Source organism: Oryctolagus cuniculus, chromosome 5 (genome assembly GCF_964237555.1).
Source record: "Oryctolagus cuniculus chromosome 5, mOryCun1.1, whole genome shotgun sequence".
Taxonomy (NCBI): domain Eukaryota; kingdom Metazoa; phylum Chordata; class Mammalia; order Lagomorpha; family Leporidae; genus Oryctolagus; species Oryctolagus cuniculus.
In genome coordinates this window covers 157,311,351-157,335,895 of record NC_091436.1, presented here as the reverse complement: position 1 = coordinate 157,335,895, position 24,545 = coordinate 157,311,351, and the positions used below count along the sequence as shown (strand labels likewise).

At 55.1% G+C, this 24,545-nt stretch overlaps 1 protein-coding gene across 15 annotated transcripts in view; it reads left to right on the top strand.

The window, feature by feature from the left end:
• Positions 1-11,260, top strand: part of PHACTR1 (phosphatase and actin regulator 1) — a 582,572-nt gene extending 571,312 nt beyond the window's left edge. For 14 of the 15 annotated variants that reach the window (XM_051855839.2, XM_051855837.2, XM_051855844.2 and 11 more), the window contains 4 exons: positions 3,922-3,983; positions 7,389-7,529; positions 9,895-9,971; positions 11,060-11,260. In XM_051855839.2, coding sequence (XP_051711799.1) covers positions 3,922-3,983; positions 7,389-7,529; positions 9,895-9,971; positions 11,060-11,075 — 296 coding nt within the window. In that variant the 3' untranslated portion in view covers positions 11,076-11,260. The other variant, XM_051855842.2, reaches the window with a different exon arrangement.
• The last annotated feature ends 13,285 nt before the right edge of the window (positions 11,261-24,545 follow it).

The window sequence follows — 24,545 nt, the reverse complement described above, 5'->3', positions numbered from 1 at the left end:
TCTTGGTTGCTCTTTCTCCCCAGCTTCCCCGAGTTCTGGTCCCTGGGTCAGCCCTCCTGGCTTTGCTGAGGCTGGCTGTTGGGGTGGGAGGTCGGCACTCCCACCGCTCCAGTGCACACACCTGCTTGGCGGTTGCCTGGAGCGCTTCCTGGCCCACTGCTCCACGCCCACACCACTTCCCCCACACCCTGGAGAAGTTCTTTTCAGGACTGGCCTTCCTCCTTTAATGAGCCTATTTTTTTAAAAGATTTATTTATTTTATTTGAAAGTCAGAATTACACAGAGAGAGAAAGAGAGGCAGAGAGAGAGAGAGGTCTTCCATCCACTGGTTCACTCCCCAGTTGGCCGCAACGGCCGGAGCTGCACCAATTGGAAGCCAGGAGACAGGAGCGTCTTCCGGGTCTCCCACAGGGGTTCAGGGGCCCAAGGACTTGGGCCATCTTTTACTGCTTTCCCAGGCCCTAGCAGAGAGCTGGATCAGAAGAGGAGCCGGGACTAGAACCGGCGCCCATAGGGAATGCCGGCACTTCAGGCCAGGGCTTAACCCGCTGCGCCACAGCGCCGGCCCCAGGGTCTATTTTTTTTGTTTTGTTTTCTAATCAACAATCACCCTTCAAGGGCACCTTAAGATTCTAAGCTCAATAGGCTAAAAACAGAACCAGAACTTTCTCCATGTCTGATCCATGATCAGCTTTCCATTGCTGGGGAGAAAGAAAAGCCGAAAGGTGAACCACTAGTCCTGAAATGAGAAACCAGCTAAAGCGCCTTCCTCCTCTCTCGGGCCGTGCACCCGCGGGCGTCTCCAATGTGCCTCTGTTGACGTGTGTGTGGGTCCCTGGGTGGGTTACTCATGGGAGCAGCCCTCCCTCACAGGATCTACGGCTTCTGACCTGACGCCTAATGCAAAGAGGCTGCAAACCTCCCGGGAGCTACTCGGGTTTGAAAACCCAGCGCTTAGCTGCGCAAGGGTGCCATTCCTACCAAGAGCCTTCCCTGAGGTGAAAACTCCCGAGAGCTGACAGGCGACAGGCAGGTCCCTTGTGGTTGGGGTTTTGTGTTTTTTTTTTTTTTTTTTTTTTTTCTGTCATTTGCTTGTACTGAGTTCAACCAGGGGGCGGTGGCCACCAAGGGGGTGTTTCCAAAGCTTGTTCCCACGGCTCTGTTCCTTCTTGGCCTGGCCAAAGAGCTGCCAACTGGGGAGCTGCCTGCCCAGATCCAAACAGGTTGCACACACACCTCCCACAGCGCTTTTCAAAAGTCTCCTTGTCTTCGCCGTGGGTTCTTATTTTTGCCTGCCTTCTATTTTTTTATTATTATTATTATTATGGCATCTGTAGAAGACATGTCTGCTAGGGTGAGGAGCCATGCTCCCAGGAGTCGTCCTCTCAATGGTTTTCTGGGCCTTAAATAAGCACAGGAGGAACAGGATGCAGGGGCCCCACTGAGTCTGGGCTGGGTTTCCGGCCCACCCCCCCACCCCACCCCACCCCCCCCACCCCCCCCCCACCCCCCGCCTGAGCCCACCGGCAGCCTTGCTCTGTGCAGCAGCCAATGAGAGCCTATGCACACGTGACCACATAATGAGCACACTCTGAGCGGGGGTGGGGGGCGCCCCGGCAATGCCATCACCGGCCTCAGCTGGCCGCCCTCCCCACTTGCCTGATGCAGTTGTCTTAGCGCACTCTGCCTGAGAGTCCATGACACTGGGTTTGTAAATGGCTCGGAAGTAAAGTGTAGGCTCCACTGGTGGTAGCCGCGGCCCCGCCCCTCTGAGGGACCCAGGAGACACGCGTAGATGAAGGCGCCACGCCCAGTCGCCTCTGAGGGCTGCCGACCTTCATGGCTCAGAAGGGGGCCTGTCAGGTCAGGAGTCTGAGGTCTATCTGTCACCAGTAACGAGAAGGTGGGCCAGCCCCAAGCCAACCATGAGGGCAGAAGCCAGAGAGCAGCACTGCACGTCCAACTCGATGGCTGTGTTGGGTGGGACCAGTCGCTGCACCCCCCACTGCTTCCCTGTGGTCATTAACAAGCCAGGAGTGGGAGGCGGGGTGGACCCCACTATGCTGGGCTTCTGTACCTACTACCCACGTGCCCTCGAACTGCCTCCGGGGCGGGCGACCAGCTGTGTCCCTCCCATTCCTCTGCCACCTGCAAATGTGGCCGACTGGGCTCTTCCTGTTCTTGCTGTCTCCCACTTCATTCCCTAATAGGCTCATTCATGCTAAGTTGTTAATGGCTGACTAGTTCCATAGGTTTTTATCCCCGAGAGATGTGCCTTTTTTACAAATGTCACTGAGGTCTCCTGTCTTTGGGTCTTGCTGTCCACTGCCCAATTTATCTCTGAAAGATTAATTCATACTAAAATATTGCTGATGGACTAGTTGAATGGCTTTTTGTCTAAGAGAAATTTGGGTTTGTCAAGACTGCCCTGATAAGGGAGAAAGGATGGTTAAACTCCAAGGAGCTCTCACGGTGGAATAGTCAGGCCCTGGGGCCACCTCTGGGAACCCTGTCCCAAGCAGGATGTGGACATTTCCAAGGCTGCTCTGTACAAGGTCCCGACTGGAGGACACAGTCTGGGCAGTGAAATTGTGACCCTGGGGGGGTCACATAGGTCCTGAATTCCACTCCCCAGCTCCCATGTTTGTCGCAGTGGGAGATGTTGTCACCTTCTTCGTGGGTTGGCTGTGATGGTGGTGGCTGCCCTCCTGACTGGCCAGGAAGGGAGATTGAGGCAGTGGAGCCCACAGTCGCCACCCCATTTCTCGGCACAGGGGTTCCCCACCTGTAAAGACCTGTCCCATCCTAAGACAATCAGAAGCCACAGCTGAGTTGCCAGTGGGCACCCATGCAGCCAGGGTACTGATTTCTCAAAGAACAGCTGAGCGAGTGTGGTTTTAAGGATCATGGCGATCCCTGTTCCCCATGCCAAAATCAAGCAATGGTTTCCTTTATCCATTGCTCTTGGAGACGGAGGGCGGGGTGAGAGTGCCAGGCTCCTTGGGCACTGGTCTGTCCGAGACTTTTGTTCAACACTAGCCCGGTATCCCTGTCTCCTTATAGGGACTGGTATTTCCCAGAAGGGCAGTGTTCTACCCAAGGTCACACAGCTGCCCTGGAGAAATGAACCACCTTCTCTGTCCTCCATATCTCTGCCCCCTTCCCTAGGCCCTCTTCCCTACGGCTCTTACCCAATCTGATGAGTAAGTCACCCACATGTTAATCTGAGAACGTTTAGGCTGTGCAGTCTGCTCTCCTAAGACACTCCTTACAAGTCTAAATGCAGGCCATTGTATCCCACACCCTGGCCTCACACACCTTCTGTGGACTTCTTGGAAGATTCAAAGAATTAATGGAATCAGGGCTTGTGAAAGGTGAGCGTTTTGAAATTCCTCTCGGAGCAGCCAGCCTTGCGCTTGGCCCTGGCCCTGCCCTGTTCTCCTTGGACGGCAAGTCCAGACCAGTCTTCATTCAGTTCTTCCCCCATGAGTGTGCCAGACACGCAGCCCCCATCACCAGGAGCCCCCTTCTGTCTCTGTGGAGCCCAAGAGGGAGTGAGGGAGGCCCATGTCCTGTTGTCAAATGCTCCTCCCAACAGCACTGCCGGGCTGCTTGCCTTGTAGCCACATTTCTCAAGCCAGGTCCCTGCCTGGGGACTCGAAGCCCCACGTGACGAAGGACAACAAAAGGAAAAAGCCAACCTGCTCACCAGCAACTTGAAACAATGCAGTTAGTTTGGAAAGCGTCCCCACAGACACAAGGGTGGCCCAGCACGGGGACGCATGGGAGTTTCTCTCTCTCTCTCTCTCTTCCCCTTTTTCAAGCAGGTGCTTGGCCTAGAGCCTGCCCCAGGGGTCAGAGGATGCACCTGTAGGTGACACTGTGTACCAAAGTAAAAAGCATCTTAAATATTTCTTACAGCTCGGAATGAACAAGAGGAACAAGAAGAGAAAAGAGAGATCAAGAGAAGGCTGACTCGGAAGGTGAGACGTGGTTCTCCGTGCCAAGAGCTTGGACGGGAGAGGCTGGGACACTGCCCCCTCCCCCTTAGCCTTCTTGTACCAGCCTTGGTGGCCCTGTGCCTGCCTGGCTTATCGCTTCCCCTCCTCGGATGCCCTGGCACCATAAGACTCCTCCAGGGGTGCCCTGGCCAACTCAGCTCGCCGACCCTTTGTCCTTTTGGCTGGGGACATTCAGTGTCACTTGGTTTTGTGGCTCCCACCTGCACCCGAGCAACCTGACGTCCATTGCATTGTATTTTCAGTTACACTAAATACAATTCAACAGTAAGTACAATTTCAAGCCTCCAGAAGTTCATTATGAAAATCAGTAGTTCGAGGAGAATCTGACTGTTTGCTACAGCCCTGGGAAACAGTGGGTCTTTGCTGTTTTCCTGAATACTGTCTTTTCACTATGAGCTAAGAACTATTTGACTGTATTGGGCTAAGTCCAAACTGAGTGACTGGATTAGGAAGATGCCAAAAAGACTGATACATGCCATGTAGATGTTTGAAAATGCGCATAGATAGAGCTCATAAAACTGATCATTTTAGGTATTTTTAACCCCCAAAATGCATGGTTTGACAAGGTCATGGACATCTGTATGACTCTTGCCCTGTAGCAAGAACCTCTTTTAGAACAGATGCCCTGTTGAGACTTTTCCTGGGTGATGTTGAACGTTTAATTGATTGATGACACACAAGATGCCACAGTATCTTCTATCTTACTGCAGTGTTTTTAAGACACTCAAATCATAGAGAGGGTTAAGAGGCCCATTACGATGAGCTTTTAAAAGGCTTATTAGTGAATTTTTTGCCCTAAAATTATCAGGCAAAGGAAGAAATTCAGAGACCTTGGACTAGCCCCATGATCAAGGTGACCATTTGTATTTCTCATTACTTTTTGTTTTTCCTCAGAACGTCCCAAGCATCTGGTGATAAACCAAAGATCAGCCCAATTAAAAAGGAGTAGGCATGTAATCACTCACATGGCCAGCAGGGTATCACCCCGCTGTGGCCTGGCACAGAGCTACGTGAGCTCACTGCAGGCCAGAGCTGACCCCTGCACATCCCTGAGACCACCTAGACTTTAGACATGGTGCATGCAGTCCCTGTAGCTGATAGCAAAAAGGATGGGAGAACTGTGTGAGCTAGTCCCAAGTGTGTCCTTGACCATGAGGCTATGAGGGAGGGACCAGTCGTAACCCCTCATTTCTCATACCAAGAGGCCTAGACATTCAGAAAAACATTTAAATCAGGTTTTCATCAAGGTTATTGGAGTTGATTACTGGAACCCCAAAATGTTCCCACACGTTAAAATTGCTTGCTAAAAGATAATCATAGAAAAACACTTCATTTATAGAATTTTTAGCCTTAAAAAAGATTGTGTGATTTTGCAGAGAAAAACTTGACTAATCGCAGAACGTGCTGATTGGTGATGAGGGAGGGTGTTTCTCCCCACACCCGTCTCCCCTAGGTGGGGGTACTCCAGGGTTTCTAGTGACCCGTGACATGCAGCCTTGGGAAACCCATGGTTTCCTGGACAGGGCAGCCAGAATGTCCAGGGCTACCTCAGGACAGCCCAGAACCAGCTCAAAGAGGAGCTCTGTGCAGTGCAGGCCAGTGGGCCAGCTCCGCTTGCCACCAGACATCGATCCCCAGAGCATCCCACCATTGGCCAAGAAGGAGCTGCCAGAGGCGCCTCGGTCCTGGCCAGGGCTCGGGGGACCCACCACCAGCGTGGTTAGTAGCACTGTGTTAGGCTGTCGTCTCATCGGGCTCTGCTGCAGCGGTAGCAAGTTGGGGCATTTCAGCACCAACCAGGGCATCTGGCAGCTGCGCGACACAGAGCGAAAACAGCCAGGGTGGTTCAGATTCCCTGTGTGCATGTGCGTGTTCCAGGCCTGAGCGGTGAGACTCGTATCTGACTACGTCTTCCATGAATGACGTTCATCAGCAGTGCAGGGCTTGGAGGGAAGATGGCTTTTAAGTAACATGGGTGGAGGCCGGCGCTGCAGCTCACTAGGCTAATCTTCCGCCTTGTGGCGTCGGCACACTGGGTTCTAGTCCCGGTTGGGGCGCTGGATTCTGTCCCAGTTGCCCCTCTTCCAGGCCAGCTCTCTGCTGTGGCCAGGGAAGGCAGTGGAGGATGGCCCAGGTGCTTGGGCCCTGCACCCCATGGGAGACCAGGAGAAGTACCTGGCTCCTGCCATCGGATCAGCGTGGTGCGCTGGCCGCAGCACGCCGGCCGCGGCAGCCATTGGAGGGTGAACCAACGGCAAAAGGAAGACCTTTCTCTCTGTCTCTCTCTCTCTCTCACTGTCCACTCTGCCTGTCAAAAAAAAAAAAAAAAGTAACATGGGTGGAGCATGAGTTGACAGCCTCCTAGGGTAGCTCCAGAAGCCAACCTGGTGGCCCGAAGAGATGATGGAAACGTCAGCCTCGTGTTGCTCAGGCACACAGGACGGAGGCTCACGGGCAGAGCAGGAGATGGCTAAAAAAACAAGGGCTCTCCTTTTGCTTGTCTCCTTCCTCGCTCCTGCGACTCTTCACCAGAGACCCATTCAAAGGCACAATCCCGGGTATCCCAGCATCTCCTTGTTCTGTATCCATGGACCCACCTTCCACTTGAACTTCACGAGGAGGCTGTTAGAAACTTTTGCTCTGAAATCTCAGAAGCCACCAGTTTTGCCATTCCTGCCATACCCAGAGCTTGCATACTGTGTGCAACAGGTGAGGGTCCTTGAAAAAGTTTGTGGAATCGGGAATTTGGGGAATTAAAAGGTAGGCTTGCCCTGGTGCAGAAATTTCTTGAAATCTATGCCTACAAGAGGTCTTCAAAGAAGTTCACAAAAATCTGTTTTATGACCAATCTATGCCTTCATTTCAAAATTTCTCTGCATCAGAATAAATTGATCTTTTAATTCCATTTTCCACAGACTTCCTGAAGGACTCTCACACACTTTTGTATATTTAAAACACAGGGGGCAAGCATGCGTACGTGTGTGTGATGCATTAGAAACCCATCTTACAGAGAGCACTGAATTGAGCACACAGATATAGACCCACAGATCCAGGCAGGTCAGCATCATTGGACGAGGTTCCTGTCACCTAGCAGGACAGGACTGACCCAGGGACCCCGGCAGGCACCCAGAGCCCCACAGGACAGGCAAATAGTAAAGACATACTGCAGTGAGATGGACAAAGGCAGACCAGCTGGCCCTCTGGCTAGGCCTGGGCCAGGCCTCTGAGAGCCCCGTTGGTTCTCAAGGTCACGGTCCTTGGTCTCTCCCCTGCCGCACACGCGCTGTGTGATCCGCTCACTGCCTCTCTGGGCCTTGCTTTCGGCTGGCACTAAAGGACCTGGTCCCTCTCGCTCCCTCCCTGCAGCTCAGTCAGAGGCCCACGGTGGAAGAACTGCGGGAACGGAAGATCCTCATCCGTTTCAGTGACTACGTGGAGGTGGCTGATGCTCAGGACTATGACCGCCGGGCAGACAAGCCGTGGACCCGCCTCACCGCTGCCGACAAAGTAAGCCCAGGGGGCGGGGAGACGGGAGGGGCCCAGATGAAGCCCGCTGGTCCTTCCTGACTCTAACCCAGGCACTGTGAGGTCCCAGAGGGCCAAGGGACCTTTAAATGTATAGTCCAGGTGGGCGGGCACTTGGCCCAGCTGTTAGGACTCCAGTCAGGACCTCAGCATCCCACATCACAGCATCCCACCTCCCGAAGCCAGTTTCCTGCCAGTGTAGACCCGGGGAGGCAGCAGTGATGGCTCAGGTAACTGGGTTCCTGCCACACAGGAAGACCTGGATTCCGATGCCGGCTCCTGGCTTCAGTCTCTGCTCAGCCCTGGTCATTACTGGCATTTGAGGGGTGAACAGCAGTTGGAGTCTGTCTCCCTCTCTCCTCTGTCTCTCTGTCTCTCTCCCCCCACCCTACCTCTCAATTCATTTTTATAAAAATGCAGCCCGCAATAACAACCGTACCCAGCTTGTGACTGGCAGTGGAGCCTCGGGAGGAGATGACAGAGTCAGCCTCCCCACCATGGTCCTCCCTGCGGAGACTGGGGGGACAGGGACCTCCTCGTGCCTTCCTGCACTCCAGGGGGAGTTGGTTCCCCTACACACAGCCCAGCAGGAGGCCCCCCAGCCCCTGTTGCCTGGATCAAGGCATAGCTGGAAGCTCAGGCACAGGCCGGCTGCCGTACTTGGCGGGGCTGCAGGAGCTGGAGGCGGAAAGACTGCTCCCAGAACTCTGTGCTGGGTCAGGCCACGGGTCCCAATCCCGCCTCTGTAAACACAGCGCCCGTCTCCTCCCTGTACAGAAACTCGGGGTGAGCCACCACCACCATGCGGCAGACAGGCAGATAGACCAGGGCCCCAGCAAGTGTGTCATCGAAATGTGAACAGACCAAAGAGCGGAGACTCTTATTCTCTCTTTAAAAAAATTATTTGTTTGAAAGGCAGAGTGGCAGAGAGGAAGGGAAAGCAAGAGAGAGAGAGAGATCCTCAGTCACTCCCCAGGTTCACTCCCCCAGATGGCTGCAACAGCCAGGGCTGGGCCAGGCCAAAGCCAACAGCCAGGGTCTCCCACGTGGATGCAGGGGCCCAAGCACTTGGGCCATTCTCCATTGCTCTCCCAGGTGCTTCAACTGGGAGCTGGATTGGATGTGGAGCAGCTGGGACTTGAACCTGCACCCTTATGGGATGCTGGCATTGAGAGCGGTGACTTAACCCGCAGCTCTACCATGCCAGCCCCCATGTATGAGGTTCTCTGCAGGAAATCTCTTACAGTGAAATGCATCCCCTCAGGGTCAGTAAGGTTATAAAAGAGCTAAGGCCTTGCGAATGCAAGGGAAGGTGGCAGCTGGCCGTCTCCTCTTCTTCTTTCTGAAAATGTCCATCTTGAGGCATTGCTTGCCTGTGGTTTGTTTACCTAAAGAGGAAGAGAAATTAACATTTTTAAATGGTTTTTGCCCAGTCTCGTAGCCATTGCTCAAAGCAATTTGTTATTTTATTTATTATTTGAGAAGCAGAGAGAGAAAGGGGGACATATAGACAAAAGTTCATATCTGCTGGTTCATCCCCCCGATGCTCAAAATAGCCTCGGGCCAAGGGCCAAGGGTGAGGCCATGGAGCTAGGACCTCAATCCAGGTCCCGCCACGTAGGTGAAAGACACTGAATCACTTGAGCCAACCTGCTGCCTCCCAGAGTACACGTTAGCAGGAAGCTGGAGTCAGGAGCTGGATATGGAACCCAGATAATCCAACGTGGGACACCTGCAGCTTACCCTCTAGGTCGGACATCCTCTCCTGAACTCAGCATTTAGATGGGTATTCAGGACCCTATAGAGGAAGAAAAAGATGCCTGGGCAATATCCAATCTGGCATTGCAGCATCAGGGAATCTTAGCACTTTCTAAAGAACAGCGCTGCCCGGAGATTTGGGCACAGTGGTTGAGATGGTGCCTGGAACAGCGCGTCCCATATGGGAGAGCCTGGTTCAAGTCTCAGATTCCCTTCTGATTCCAGCTTCCTACCTGGTGCATGCCTCGGGAGGCTGCAGGTGATGGCTTACATAGTTGGGTCCCTGCCACACACATGGGAGACCCTGACTGAGTTCTAGGGTCTTGGCCTTGGCCTGGCTCAGCCCTGGTTGTTGCAAGCTTTTGGGGAGTGAACCAGCTGATGTTGGAGGATCTCTGTCTGTCTTGTCTCCATCTCTTTCTCTTTGCCTTTCAAATTAAAAAAAAAAAAATTTAAAGGACATTTTAGGTGATTTTTTTTCCTTTCCAGGAGTGTGACTTTGTGGAAGGAAAAAATAGTTCCAAATGAAATAAAGGCACCCATTTCCAGCTGCCTCTTCTGTACTCTTACGGACTTGTCTTCCTTTCAGGCTGCCATCCGGAAGGAGCTCAATGAATTCAAAAGCACCGAGATGGAGGTTCATGAGCTGAGCAGACACTTAACAAGGTCAGCATGGAGCCCTGCGCTTTCTCTTCCTTCTCTTTTCCCCCTCACACTGAAACATCTGCCTCCAAGCACAGTGCCGTGGTGCCACGCCTGGGTGGGTCACAGGCGGCCTGAGTGTGTGCCGGGCGAGAAGGGAGAAGCAAGGTCAAGATGAAGTTCCTCTCTGGCTGGCAGAGACCAGGCTCAGACTCTGCAGCTTCCTGAAAGCCTGGGTTCTAATCCAGGCCGGCAGAAGGTCTGCTGGTCACCAGGCCGCCAGGAGCCCCAAAGGAGCTTTTTATGAAAACTGAAGCCGAGGGGGAAAAAGAGCGTTGCCAATTAACCATCAGTCAGCAGAAGCCAACCGGGGCAAAATCCAAATCCACACGGGGCTTCCAAAGTGCATTTGCTTCTCTTGTTCATTGTCCCAGACAGTCCTGGGTGGTGAGATTAGGGCAAATAGAGGCACGGAGCAAGTCAAGGGTGGCTTTTTTTTTTTTTTTTAAGATTTTATTTATTTGAGAAGCAGAGTTAAAGACAGTGAGAGGGAGAGACAGAGAGAAAGGTCTTCCTTCTATTGGTTCACTCCCCAAATGGCCACCACAGCCAGCGCTGCACCGATTCGAAGCCAGAAACCAGGTGCTTCTTCCTGGTCTCCCATGCAGGTGCAGGGCCCAAGCACTTGGGCCATCCTCCCCTGCCCTCCCGGGCCACTGAGTCCAGAACAGGCGCCCATATGGGATGCCGGTGCCGCAGGCAGGGGATTAACCCATTGCACCACGGTGCCGCCCCATCAAGGGCTTCTATAAGGTCACATGGCCGCTGAGTGACAAAGCCGCTGACTCAATTCTCATGGCTGTCTCCTTTGGTGAACATTGACAGAGATGGGACTTACGGAGTAGTTAGTGCCTGCGCTTAGAGGCTGAGCCCAGGTTGACAGCGCGGGCTGCAGCTACCAGGGGTCTCCTGTGGGGATGTGCTTAGGGGGACAGGTTGGTGACTCCCTGGTACCCCCAGGGACAGGGCCTCCTGAGGACAGACAGGTTGCATTGTCAACGCCACTGCCTTTGGCAACCCCTCAGTCTTGACTTAATGCTCTGTTTCCCTAGGTTCCACCGACCTTAACAGTCGAATTCCTCTTGAGTGCTATGCTGTCTTCAAAACATAAATTTATAAGAACCATAAGTGCTGGTATTTATTCACTCCCCATTATGATGTAAATCTTCTGAACTGCCTTTTTTTAAAAAAAAAAAGAAGAAGAAGAAAAATAAAAGGAAACACAATCAGGATTCTATGTGTGGAAAAAGCAATGGGGACCACTCCACGGTCAGAGCTGCTGGCGCCACGTCTGATTCTGAAACGTGTCACACCCCCGGCGGGGCCCCCAACCGAAGACTTCTCAGCAGGTGGCACAGTCCTCGTCCCCTCCGTCTGTCCCAGCAGGCTCCAACTTCACTTCCTCTCCTGTGAACCTCAAGATTGTCTCCTGAGGCCAAAGAATGCAGAGACCCGAGGAGGACGTGGGGCAGAAAGGTCATGACCCGGCTGACCTTCCCGACTCCGCCCAATGCATCATCTTGTAGGGGGTTCTTTGGGGGAGTGACGGGAGGGAGGGAGTGCCTCTCGGTGGTCCCTGTCCCTTTTTCTTCTTGCAACCATTGCCCGCACAGGGGACGAAAGGGCAGCGCCCTCGGGGAGGGGTCTGTGGTTTCCTAGGAGGGTGCGTGCTCTCAGCGTGCAAGGCTGGCACTATGAGCCCAGCCTGCCCCTCCAGTCTGAGCCGAGCCATACTGCTGGAGACTGGGTCAGGAGAGCGAAGGGTCCAGGTCCCCTGCTCTGTTGCTTCAAATTGGCTTCTCTGAGTTCGGGAAGCCCAGCGTCAGGGGTGGACGGGCACACACAGCCGTCACCAAGCTCAATCTCTGTGATTGTCCCCATGAGCACGCAGGACCGTGCGTGGCTGATGAGCCTCGTCCCCGTGCTCTGCAGGGCCAGCCCTGGTATGGCTCGGAAGCTGGCGCCTTCTAAGTGTAGGACCAGTGCATCCAGGCCAGAAACCATTGTTCTAAGTCCGGCTCTGCAGCCGTGAGGGGCTGGAACCCTACAGCCAGCCGCTGGCCTTCCATTCTCCTTTCTTGGCACTCAGGAGCATCTAGGGAGAAGCCCTAGAGTTCAGCATGTGCCAAAGTCAGGCACACACCAGCCATGCCTGCCTGAGGCAGACCTGCCTGCCTCCGCTGATCCAGAGAGAATCCATCTCCCGCCTCTCTCTCTCTCTCTCTCTCTCTCTCTCTCTTTTTCTGTCTCTCATCTGCCTCAGTGCACATGAGAGTGATTAGAGATGTAGCTCTACCCGCCCCTCACCCTAGGGGCCCCAGGAAGGCCGCGCTGGGTTGGCAGGGACATGGGAGGCACAGTGGCTGGGGGCAGGATGCTCCCAGTCCCTGCGAGATACCCTGCAGCCCCTGGGCCGGCTTCTTTGTCTCCTAGCAGAGCTCTGCCCAGCCTCCGGAGGGGTTCCAGAGTTGCCATGACCTTTCTAGGTGCTGGCTTGCTGTTCTGCCCCTCCCATATACCCTCACACACCCAGGATTTTAAAAGACGCCATCTTGGCCTTCCCACAGCAGGCGGCACGTGGGGGCAGGGTTCTCTTAGGGTGCACACTCTTCAGTGAGGCCGTGGAGTTTTTCTGCAGGCTTGGATGGCTCCCGTGGCCAGCACTGAGCCTGGAACCCGACAGACCTTGTGGGGAGCTCAGGGCAGCCCTCAGGCAGCGCCCCCACCTCCGCGCTCTCCGTGCCGCCTGGAGCGAGCTAAGATGGGTTCTTGCCTTTGAATGTTGACTCCGGATAGTTCCTGCCTATGGGGAGAAAAGGGGATGTTGTTCAGGGAAAACGTGGTCAGGATTTTAGCGGGGCTGTGAACGCAGTCTTCCCGAAAGGCTTACTGACGTTTGAATGTGCAAATAGTATGACGGAAGAGGTGGGGCTCTTCCATTGAACTTGTCCGGGGCAGGCAGGCGAGCGCGTGGCCAGGCGGAGGTGTCCGCCTGGCTCGGGCTCAGGGTCTGGTTTTCTCCAGCTGGCAGAGCTGTGCCTCCAGCAGAACACGGTGCCCTGCTGTGACAGTCCGGCCTTGCGCTGGCCGGGTACAGGTCCTAAGGGAACGCATTCCATGGGCCTTGACTCCTCCCTCAGAGGCCCGGCGCCTCTCTGCTGGCCTCAGTTCTTGGGCCTTTAGGTTCTCCAGAAATCTAAGGCCCAGGTCCACCTCCCTGCAGCCAGCCAGCCCGCCCGGGTTTGTCGGCCCCAAGGGCCCCAGTGCCATGGAAGCAGTGGAGCACTGTTCCCACAGAGCTCGCTTGCTCAGAGCCAGGGGTGCACCTGCCAGGTTGCTGCAAGGTCGCCCCTCCCCCCACATCAGGGTGGGCCCTTTCCATCCCTCATTCAGTGGCTCTCACACAGGCTCAGCAACCCCATGTTCTGCAGCATGGCGGGAGGGGGGTGGGGGGCTCTGCTCCTCTTTCTTCAGACCCCCAGGTCTTCCTACATGCTTCTTTTGGGCCACGGTGTCAGGAGAACGAAGCAATTTGTGTCACTTTCCAAGATGACAGCTTGACTTTAATCAGGATAAACAAAATGCAAGAGGTGGCTTGGGTAGCCCGGAAGGCATCCTTTCTCTGGAAAAGCTTCTGTTTTCTGTTAATTTGGGGTAAGCTCCCAGCTGAGCATCTTGTCATTTGGATTCACATGAAAGGAAACACGTGGAATGTCTTAAATCAGATGTCTCCTGCTCACAGCCAGGCACGGTCCCAAACCCCTTCCCCCAGAGAATCAACCAAATGTCTTCTTGCCAGATGCTGATATTTTTTTCGTCTCCAAAGGCCCTCCAATGGCCTGTGAAAAGTGTCAGACTTCAGCCGTTCTGGTCAGATCAGAGTACGAGCAGCTCCGAGTCTCTCTCTCTCCCGCTTAGGAACGTGTGTTTATATTTGCCAAATGAAACTCGTGGTGTGTTGCGGTGGTGCGTGGAGTTCCAGGCCCTCCCTGTGCACAGCTAGTGGGCAAAGACCACTTTCAACGACCCTTCCTTCCTATCTATCTCTTCTTCCCCGAACGGGTTGCTTCCCCGGGCGTCTGTACATAGTTTGTCTTTGTATAGGAGTGAGTGTGGTGACCGTCAGTCCCAGGCTCGAACTTGGCAAGGATGGCTGTATGAAGAAGACCCTGTATATAGAAAACAAATGAAACTGGATCTCTGTGGCCTAGGTTTTGTACATACAGAAACTGCATGGTATTTAAATTATTGTTTGTCTCTGATGATGTATGCAGTTTCTTTAAAAACAAACCAAACACAAAAAAAAAAGTCTAAAAAAAAAAAAACCCTTTGACTTGTGTGTTTTATCAACCGCCAACAGGAACCACCAGAAATACTCAGTTTGGCTGGGGGTGTGGGGGAGGGGAACCGGCACATCAGCAAAGTAGAATTGGAAATAACAGGGCAGCCTTGTGTGTCTGGTGTGCTGGGCGAGGGAAGTACAACATACGCATGATAATACACATATGCATCTAACATACATGCAGATATGTGAATGATATAATACATGCAATGCACATACAGTGTCCAGAAGACTTGGGGATACTAGGGCTGTTGGAACCGTCTTACAAATGTGTGACCCAGCTGTGTGTCCTTCAACCATCTGGGAGTTGCACATAGGCAGCGTTGTTTGTGTTCCATCCCCGGCATCGTCTTGGTAGCCCCGGCAGCAACGCCTGGGCAGCCTTTGGGACATCACTGCCCTGAAGCAGGAGACCTGGACTGCTTTGTAGCGTGCAGTCCTGTGCGTTCACAGATTCCATCAGCCTCAACCGAGAACAGGTGAAAGGTTTGTGTCTGGCATTATGCCCTAAGCGATACCGTCTAGCAGGTGTTTACATTGTATTAGGTATTGGTAGTATTTTCGTGACTATAATGAAATGCCTGTGGCAGGCTCACTTTATAAAGAAAAGAGGTATATTTTGGCGCATGGTTTGAGAGGTGTGAAATCTAGGGGACGGCCTTTGTGCTGGTGGGGTTCCAGGGTGGCTCAGAGTGTCGGTTGGCAACAGACAGGTGCATGCATGTGGCGATCTCTATACCCCTTCCTATTAAACCAGGATTCAACCATAGGGGGCGCCACCTCCATGACCCAAAGGCCCCACCACTGAATGCCACTTTCCTCCTGTTAATGCCATTGATGTGAGGCTTGGGGGTAAGCCCGAGTTCAGGATGAAGGCATACAACCCACTGCGGTGCTGTGAGGGAAGATTTAGAGGGTGCGGGGAGGTGTGTGGGGGCTATCTGCACATACAGCCTTGTACATGTGGGACTGTGGTGCTGTCACCCCCTGCTGGCCCCTTGGGATGAGTCTACTCGCTGCTTCCTGACGTGTCTTTGGGGGATGGGGGTTCCAGAGGCCGTGCAGGGGCGGCCTTGCTTGCTGGCTGCGTCGTCGTCGTCAAAGTCGGGTGAGGTTGCAGGATGCCGTGTCCTTGATGCTGACCATAGGAAGGAGGAACCCACGGTGGTGCTGCGTAAATGGCGCCTCGCCCGGAAATCACCCGGGGATCTGGTACAGGGCGATGCTGACTCAGAGGTTCTGGGCGGGGCCTGACTCTGCAAAGTTTCCAGCAAAGTCGAGGAGCCCGGGGTGCAGCCTCAGGGTCAAGAGGCCCTCGCCGCACACTGCAATACCCGGCTTTGAGTCCTGGCTCTGCCGGGGCAGACCCTGGGAGGCGGCAGCGATGGCTCCAGTGGTTGGATCCCTGCCACTCAGCGTGGGTCTCAAACCCATGTTGCGTTCCTAGTACCTGGCTTCAGTCTGGCCCAGTCCCGGCTGCCGCGGGCATCTAGGAAGTGAACCTTAGATAAAAGCTTGCTCTCTGTCTGCCTCTCAAATCATGGTTTGGGTTTGCTCCTTTCCCCAAAACGGGGATGGGGGCGGGGGGCTCTTTACTGAATTAGTGTGTAGAAGAGACAGGCACAAAAGCAGAATTTCTTGGACAGCCAGCCGGGAGGCAGGCTGCCTGAGCTGGAGTTCCAGGCCTGGCTCCTCTTCCTGGTCCATGATGCACTCTGACTTGGCGTCGACAGGGTCTCCCAGGGGTCGTGTTTTTTGTCCGGCAACACCGTTGCGAGTGGAGGGCGGACAGTGCCGTGTGCTCCTTCTCGGAGAAGGACGTTGGCATGGACGCGTGGTCCAGGGGGAGTCTCAGGTGCGCCCGAGGCTGCGCTGTGTGCACCGAGTGAATGCAGAGCACCTGCCGGGCAGGGACAAGCCAGCCCCTCCAGCCACACGGGTGGAAAGTCCCCCGGCCTGTGGGAGGACTCAGGGTCACAGCCCACGGCCCGTCTCTGGCATCCCAGGGCCTGCCAGCCACGCCCACAGGGGCAACGCGAGGGCACATCCGGGGCTTTCTGCCGCAACACGTGAGCCCAGAAGCCTCAGCCACCACCGAAATCCCCTGTGTGGTGGCTCTGTGGAGCCCCAGGGTTAATGTAGTAAAAAATGCCATCTGGCAGGAGGCTGACCTGGTTCCCACGCTGTGCAGGTTGTCAGGACGGTGGGGACACTTTTGCAATCAGCATTGAAATGGGACCTGTCACCTCTGCCAGCCCTGGTCCATGCCCTCACTCTGCCCAGCATCCACTCCGTGGGAGCCTCTTGTTGCAATCCCACTGTCTTGCATTCTCCTTAATTCTTGTGATAGTGACGACAGCCCCAAGCGTGCAAAAACAAACAAACAAACAAAAAACTAAAAACCTTCCTTCTGGCTCTGTGTTAGGCTGACAGAAGTCTGCCCTGAGGAAGGGAACTTGGGTCTGAGGCAGGAGGATCGCTGTCAGGCAGATCCAGTCGTCTTGTACCCTTACCCCCACCCCCACCCCACACACAGCCTCCTTTGCTACTAAAAAAGTGAATTACAAAAGTTAGAAGACTAGGAAGGACACTCAGTGCTGGCTGCCCTTTATAGGAGGTCAACAAGGAAACTTACCTGTGTGTACGTAATATGGGTACAGGCCTTCTGCAAATCGTATCACATTCTTTATAAAGATTTATTCATTTATTAGAGAGGCAGAGAGAGAGAGAAAGAGAGGTGTTCCATCCACTGGTTCCCTCCCCAGATGGCCACAATGGCTGGAACTGCACCTATCAGAAGCCAGGAGCCAGGAGCTTCTTCCGGGTCTCCCACACGGGTACAGGGGCCCAAGGACTTGGCCCATCTTCTACTGCTTTCCCAGGCAATAGCAAAAAGCCGGATCGGAAGTGGAGCAGCCGGGACTCGAACCAGAACCCATATGGGATGCCGGGACTGCGGGCAGAAGCTTTACCTGCTTATGCCACAGCGCCGGCCCCTCATACCATATTTTTTAAAATGATTATTTATTTGAAAGGCAGAGCTAGAGGAAAGGAGAGACAGAGAGAGAGGTCTTCGATCTGCTGGTTCACTCCTCAGATGGCCGCAATGGCCGGAGCTGTGCTGATCCGAAGCCAGAAGCCAGGAGCCTAATCTGGGTCTCCCATGTGGGTGGCAGGGGTCCAAGCACTTGGGCCATCTGCTGCTGCTTTCCCAGGCACGTTAGCAGGGAGCTGGATCAGAAGTGGAGCAGCTGGGACTTGAGCCGGCGCCCATATGGGATGCTGGCATCACGGGCAGTGGCTTCACCCCCTACACCACAGTGCCATCCTGGGCGTATCACATGTTTAAGTCCAGGAAGAGGTCATTGTATGGAAATGCGGGCATGTTTCACACCACCCAGCTGCCGATCAGAAAAACAAGGTCACCCCAGGCTATGCACAGGGACGGGCTCCCATCAAGCCGGCCCTTCCCCGTCTCTGGCCGTCACCCTGTGTGCAGGACACAGGTGCATGGGGTTTGATGCAAAGCCCTGGCTCTTGCCTTTCAGACACCAGCTAGCTATGCCTGGTAAAAAGGTAAAAAGCGGGCTGTGCACTGGAGAGGTAGAGAAAGGAAGAGGCATGGACTGCTGTGCTGTGGTGTGAAACATCTCGCCCTAGGGCTCCGGTCAGGACCAGAGAACTGATACTTGTGCTGATGGCTGGGAGCTTTCGGCCAGCAGCTGGGGTCCACTCCTGGATGTCAGCAACAAGGCGGTTGTGGGGAGGGAGCTGGACTCCCTGGACCCTCTCCCAAGCCTCAGCATTCAATTCAAGAGCTGGGGAGGTGGGTTTCTCCCCCAGCGAAAGCTTGTGCTCCCTGCAAAGGAAGCCACACCCACAGACCGTGAAAGTTACAAGGGCCCTCTAGCCCAAGCCCTCTGGTTACCTGGAGGCAGTGGAGCGCAGCCTGGTGGCCGGCCCTAACCTAGGCAGATGTGTGGCACAGTGGAAGGTGCCCACGCCTCACGCCCAGTGTCCCCCCACTGCTCTGTCACCACTGCTCACTGCCTGAGACACCCCCACCCCAACACCAGGGGAATGGATTCTGCACCCGCCCTGCACCGCACCTGCTTTGACAGGCGAGGAAACTGAGGTTTCCAAAGAATTCACACAGCCAGGAAAGAGCAGGACCGAGCTGAGAACAGTGGGCTTCTGACGTCCAGCCTGGGTCCTGTGCCCCTGCACCACTGGAGAGTCCCAGAAGGTTGGAGGATGATCATTTTAGGTACGGATTTAAGCCTGGATCTGCCCTCCTCCACTCTGCCTGCGCTGGTGGTATCAAGATTGGGTTAAGCAGCCTCCATGTCAACTGGAAATTCACTGTCTGGAGCTAAGCAGGGAAGAGCTTGTGTCGTGGCTGTGTGACACCAGCAGTGTGTCACAGGCGGATCTTGCACCATCGTCTTTATGTGTCTTCCATGCTTCAGGTTACCTCATGTTCCAAGATGACTGCTGAAGTCCCAACCATTATGTATGTGTTCCAGGCAGGAAGAAAGAGGAAAGAGTACCTGGCAGATCAACCCTAGAAGTCCTACCTAATGACTTGGCTTTCCAGGTTATTGGCCATCTATTTCAACAAGGTGCAGCCTGGGAAATAAAGTTACCTTAACAAACTCCTGCCTCAAGTGAAGTTGAGGTTGGTGATTAAGGAACAAAGGGAGGATGGAAAATGACTGGGGGGGGGGGGGTGGACAGCTGTCACATTGACCATGAGCTGAGTGGTAATGAGCTGGTAACAAAAACCGCTTCCAAGCAAGGAGAAGAGAACACCCACATCTCAGTAATCATATTCACGTTTTCAATAAACTTCTTGAAAATTTTATTTATTTGAATGTCAGACAAATAGGGATTAAAAGACATGTCACCCATCTGCTGGGTCACTCCCCCAAGGGCCTGCAACCTCCAGGGCTGGGCCAGGCCAAAGTTAGGAACCGGAAACTCAATCCAGGTCTCCCACGCGGGCGGCAGGCACCAAGTACTTGAGCCATCCGCTGCTGTCTCCCAGGGCGTGCATTAGCAGGAAGCTACAATTGGGAGCAGAGCTGCGACTGAAACCTAGACTCTGAAAGGGGATGCAGGCCTCCTAAGCGGCATCTTAACCCACAGGGCCAACACCGGCCCCTGGGTTTGCGCTTGCGTGAAGAAGAGCTTTATAAAACTTTTAACAGAATCTTAGAAGTGAGGTCAGACTGATCATTTAAGAATGAGAACACGGTCGAGCAGGTGGCCCATTTCTTCAGCAGTCAGGTGGGGTCTGCATTCTTGAGGTCTTTGGTTCCCCAGCTGCAGCCCCGAGGACCCACAGCTCTGGCACCACCAGGGAGCAGGTGGGAAATGAGCACCCCGCCCCCCACTGCTGTGTCAGCACCTGCGGCTTTCCTGCATCCCCGGGGCCTTCCCACCCACAGTCACTTGGAGACACCTGTCCCCGTGCACACCTTCAAAGAACCCAGAAGAAACCTCCACTCCCTAAGACCCTCAGCGCGGCAAACAGCGTCCCTAGGATTTGATCTTCCGTGAGACTCACAAGGCCACTCTCAGGGTGGGTGTTGTGGTGTAGCAGGTCAAGCTGCTGCTTGTCCCACCAGTATCCCTCCTGGAGTGCCGGTTCGAGTCCCGGCTGCTCCGTTTCCAATCCAGCTTCCTGCTGTCGTGCCTGGGAAGGGAGCAGAGGACGGCCCAAGTGCTTGGAGCCCTGCTTCTCACATGGGAGGCCTGGATGATTCCTGGCTAGACCTAGCTCGGCCCTGGCTGTTGTGGGCATTTGGGGAGTGACTCAGAGGATGGAAGGTTCCCTTTCTCTCTTTCTCTCCCTCCCTCTCACTCTGCCTTTCAAAGAAGTAAATAAATCTTTTAAAAAAATGCATAAGGATCGTGCCCGTAAAACCCTTGTAAAACAACAAACACCTCATATTTAGGGAGATCCACTTCTATGCCAGGCAGTGATGTGTAGACTTTCCATGTCCTCCTAACCACGCTGGGGGTCGGGGGGTGGGGTGGGCGGATACTATCACTACCTTCCCCTCCCTGGCTCACGGACAGGGACACTGTGCCCACTGACCCAGCCAGAAGCAGTGGGGGCCCTCAGCAGTGCTCCGCCCTCCCCCAACCCTCCTCACCTCCCCCTCTGCTCCCAGCCCCCTACTGCCGCCATGCAGGGATCTTGCAGCTCAGAGAAAGGGAGGGACATGGTGGGACACGCTCACACCGGCAGGCAGGACGCCTGGGTCCCAGAGCCTGCTCTGCTGCTACTGACCCCGGACACCCCCGCCACCTCCCAGAACCTCGCCTCCCTTATCTCTGCACCAGGTCATCTGCAGCCTCCCTCTGGCTCTGACATTCCTCAGCTCCAGGCGTGCCTGCCCTGTGGTCTCGGAATCACTCAGCCTTAGCCGCTGCCTACCCTGATGACCTTTGTTCAAGTGCCACCCGGCCTGGCCGGAGCCCAGCCCATCCTAAAGACCCAGATGTTGCCCTACCCAGGGGGTGACGGGGACCACACCCTGCTCCCACGTGGTCAGAGCAAACAAACACAGCTGCTGCCAGCCCTGTGTCACCGGTCCCCACGCTTGACCCAGGTGGAGAAGGAGCCGGGCAAAGCCGAGTGTCTGTAGCTATCTGGAATGAAGTAGACTGGCGTGAGGGGGTGATGTCCACAGAGGGAGCCCCTAGCTGTGTGCGAGATGCTTTGCCAAAGCTGCCCGGGGCATATGCCCCCCACTTTGCCCAGCCCCACCCCAAAGGGCCGGCTGTGCACCTGCAGCCCAGCCTGAAGAAACCAGGAGACAGCCACTGAGGCCCCGTCAAGGGCAAGGCTCCTGTGTGACCCCGGCACTTTCTCGGGCACCTGTCCAGGGAACCGGGGATCTTCTGATGGTACCTTCACAGTTCCCAGCAGCCCTTGCTCCAGAGACACGGGGGTCCTGGTTCCAGAAGCTTGCATTTTGGGCAAACCGTAAAGAAAGCGTGATAGCCATTCAACACACCCAGACGAGAGACTTCCGGACAATTACTGCTCAAGGGAGGGGGAGGGGGGACCTGAACGGATGGCCAAAGCACTTCCAGCTCCAAGCAGCCTTTTCAGGGAGTTGGAGCCCATTGGGCCTGGAGGCACAGGGCAGATGCAGAGGCAGGCCCAGCCCTGCTCGGTCGGCAAAGGCTGCTGTTGAAGGTGCCCACCATTCCACGGAGCCCCGGGTGACTCGAGCGCTCTCACAGTAAACACACCTGTAATAGAACCGCTGGTGCAGGATGGGGAAACTGAGGCACGGGCTGAGGGATCGGCTTGGGTCCCAGAGCTCCTTCCTCTCTCCAAGGCTCTTCCCGTGACCTCTTCTGTTGCTAAGAAAGGGGATCTGGAGCCACTCGGTTCTCCTCCCTGGCAGGGGGGCCCTGACCGCCACGGGAGCAAGACACAACCCCTTGGGGCCGGCGCTGGGTGCAGTGGGTTAATGCCCTGGCCTGAAGCACCAGCATCCCATATGGGCACCGGTTCTAGTCCTGGCTGCTCCTCTTCCTATCCAGCTCTCTGCTATGGCCTGGGAGAGCAGTAGAAGATGGCTCAAGTCCTTGGGCCCCTGCACCCATGTGGGAGACCCATGCACACATACATGGAAGAAGCACCTGGTCTGGCTTCGGATCGGCACAGCTCCAGCTGTTGCAGCCATCTGGGGAGTGAACCAGCGGATGGAAGACTTCTCTCTCTGTCTCTACCTCTCTCTGAAACTCTGTCTTTCAAATAAATAAAATAAATCTTAAAAAAAAAAAAAAGACACCCCCCCCCCCCCAGCATCTGTGGCTGTCCTCCTGCAGAGAGCCAGGCCTCATGAGGACCACGGACGCCCCTTCTACTGCTCTCTCTTTAAGGGCCAGTCAGACACGCCCACGTTTCCAGGATGCACCTGCGGCACCCCGGACCAGGGCGCATGCTCAGACCCTACCCACCACCCCCTTCCCTATAAAAGGAGACAGAAGCTGCGAGAGCCGCGTCCATGCGGACGGCTTCGGAGCTTTCCCACCATGTGTGCAGGTACCGTGCTGGTTATTTTTTTTTCTTCGTTCGTTCGTTCGTTCACGGACAACTTTTTGGTCCGGTCCTCTGATGTTGAGGCTTTCTTGGTGTGGGGCGGCCCACGCTCCCGCGTGAATGTGTGGCTGCTCTCGGTAAATAAGCGCTCTTCCTGTCTGTAGGCTAGCCTCGGCCAAGCGTTTCCGTCCCTGCGGGAGACAAGAGGCTGGGTGGCCCAGGAATGGGTCCCTCGCCCGCATCACGGCCGCATGAGCCTCGCCTGCTGCCCCCCGGCGTGTGCGGCAGCAGGAGGCAGAGCTGGAAACTCGAGGCCCCAAGCGCGCGGGTGCAGGACGTGGGCCTCGCGTGTAGCGTCTTGGCCGCTGCTACAGCCGCCTGGCCCTGGGCGGGCGATTCTCCCGCGTGTCCCCTGTCCGATTGGTCACGCTGAAGTAAAACCAGCCGCCAGGAGGCAGGAGGAAAACTAACTCAGGTTGCCACTGCCCGCTCTTACATCTCCATAGGGCGAGGCTGCGGGGAGAACTGTGGCGAGCCAGCCCCCACCGGCGCCTGCAGGACACTGGCCCGGTTCCTCCGGGCTCCCGCCCCCAGGCCGCTGGTCCCTGCCGCCGACTTCCCACACCGCTTAAGTCCCTGGCCCTGCTGCCCCGGAAGCAGCAGGTGGCGGCTCGGGTAGCTGCGATGCGGGCAAGGGACCTGTTAATGGCCTCTGGGTCTTCCCGAAGCCGGCACGCAGCCGCTGAAGTCAGAGTTGCTTCCCTTGTGATGGAAGGTGGACTGCCCGCCCCTGTCCACGACTCACGGCCACCAGCACCCCCGCGCCTGCCTTGGCCCGAGAGCTTGGGACCCTACTCTGCTGGTGGATTTGGGTGAAGCTGCTCCCCCTGGGGGCTGCTCTCTGGATTCCTCGCTTTCTGGGTAAAGACAGAAACAGCTGAGTCACAGTGAGGAAGTGACCACCACGGGACAGGGGGCATGGGCAGTTCACTGGCCATGTGATGCGAGGGTGGCCCGGGAGCTTCAGACAGACTTCCCGTCAGCGACCGGCTCACGAACCCAACCCCAGCTCCTGAGGCAGCTTCACCTGCACACGCCTGTGTGCACACTGTCCCTTCACTGGCATCAGCCACGCACACGCACCCCACACGCGCCTGGGATTCCAACAGGACTGCTTCCTGGACTCGGGCAGTGGGACACCTCAGACAGGAAACGCCCTCCAGTGACGGGGTCACAGGTGGGGCCCTGGGCGGGCAGAGCCCACAGAGAGGCAGCCAGCCACGCTCTGGCTTCTGGCTTGCCAGGGTTCTCCTGCCTATGGGCTCCCGGACTGCTGTCCCCTGGCTCCCACTCTTGGACCATTAACTTCCAAAGCTGCAAGCCAGAATAAGTCTTTCCTTTCTAGCTACCTTGTTTCTGGTATTTGCTAGAGTGACAAAATGTTGATACACCCCCCACACAATAGAGTACTTCAAAACGTGTGTGGAACAATGGAATTAAAGGAGGTGCATTTTTCGTGAACTTTTTGATTACCCTGCTTACACTGATAGCCCCCCCACATTCCAAACATACACCCACATTCACACACCCACACACATACACCTTGCACACATACACTCCACACACATGCGTACCACACACTAGCACCCTGCACACACCCATACGCATACATAACCCCCACCACACATACATACGTGCCACACATATGAAATACGCATTCACCTTCCCATAACAGACAGAAGCCCCACCATCAGACACACACACACACATACACACTCATACCATATCTTTGACCCTTAGTATCTCCCACACAGACTGATAACATCTCTCCCCGGTATTGAAGATGGCCTTGTAGAAGGAAGGAAGCAGAAACTAAGTGTAATCTTTTTTTTAAGATTTATTTATTTGAAAGAGTTACACAGAGAGAGAAGGAGAGGCAGAGAAAGAAGTCTTCCATCCCTATCTGCTGGTTCACTCCCCTTCTGGCCACAACAGCCAGAGCTACACCGATACAAAGCCAGGAGGTTCTTCCAGGTCTCCCATGCAGGTACAAGGACCCAAGGACTTGGGTCATCCTCCACTGCTTTCCCAGGCCATAGTAGAGAGCTGGGTTGGAAATGGAGCAGCC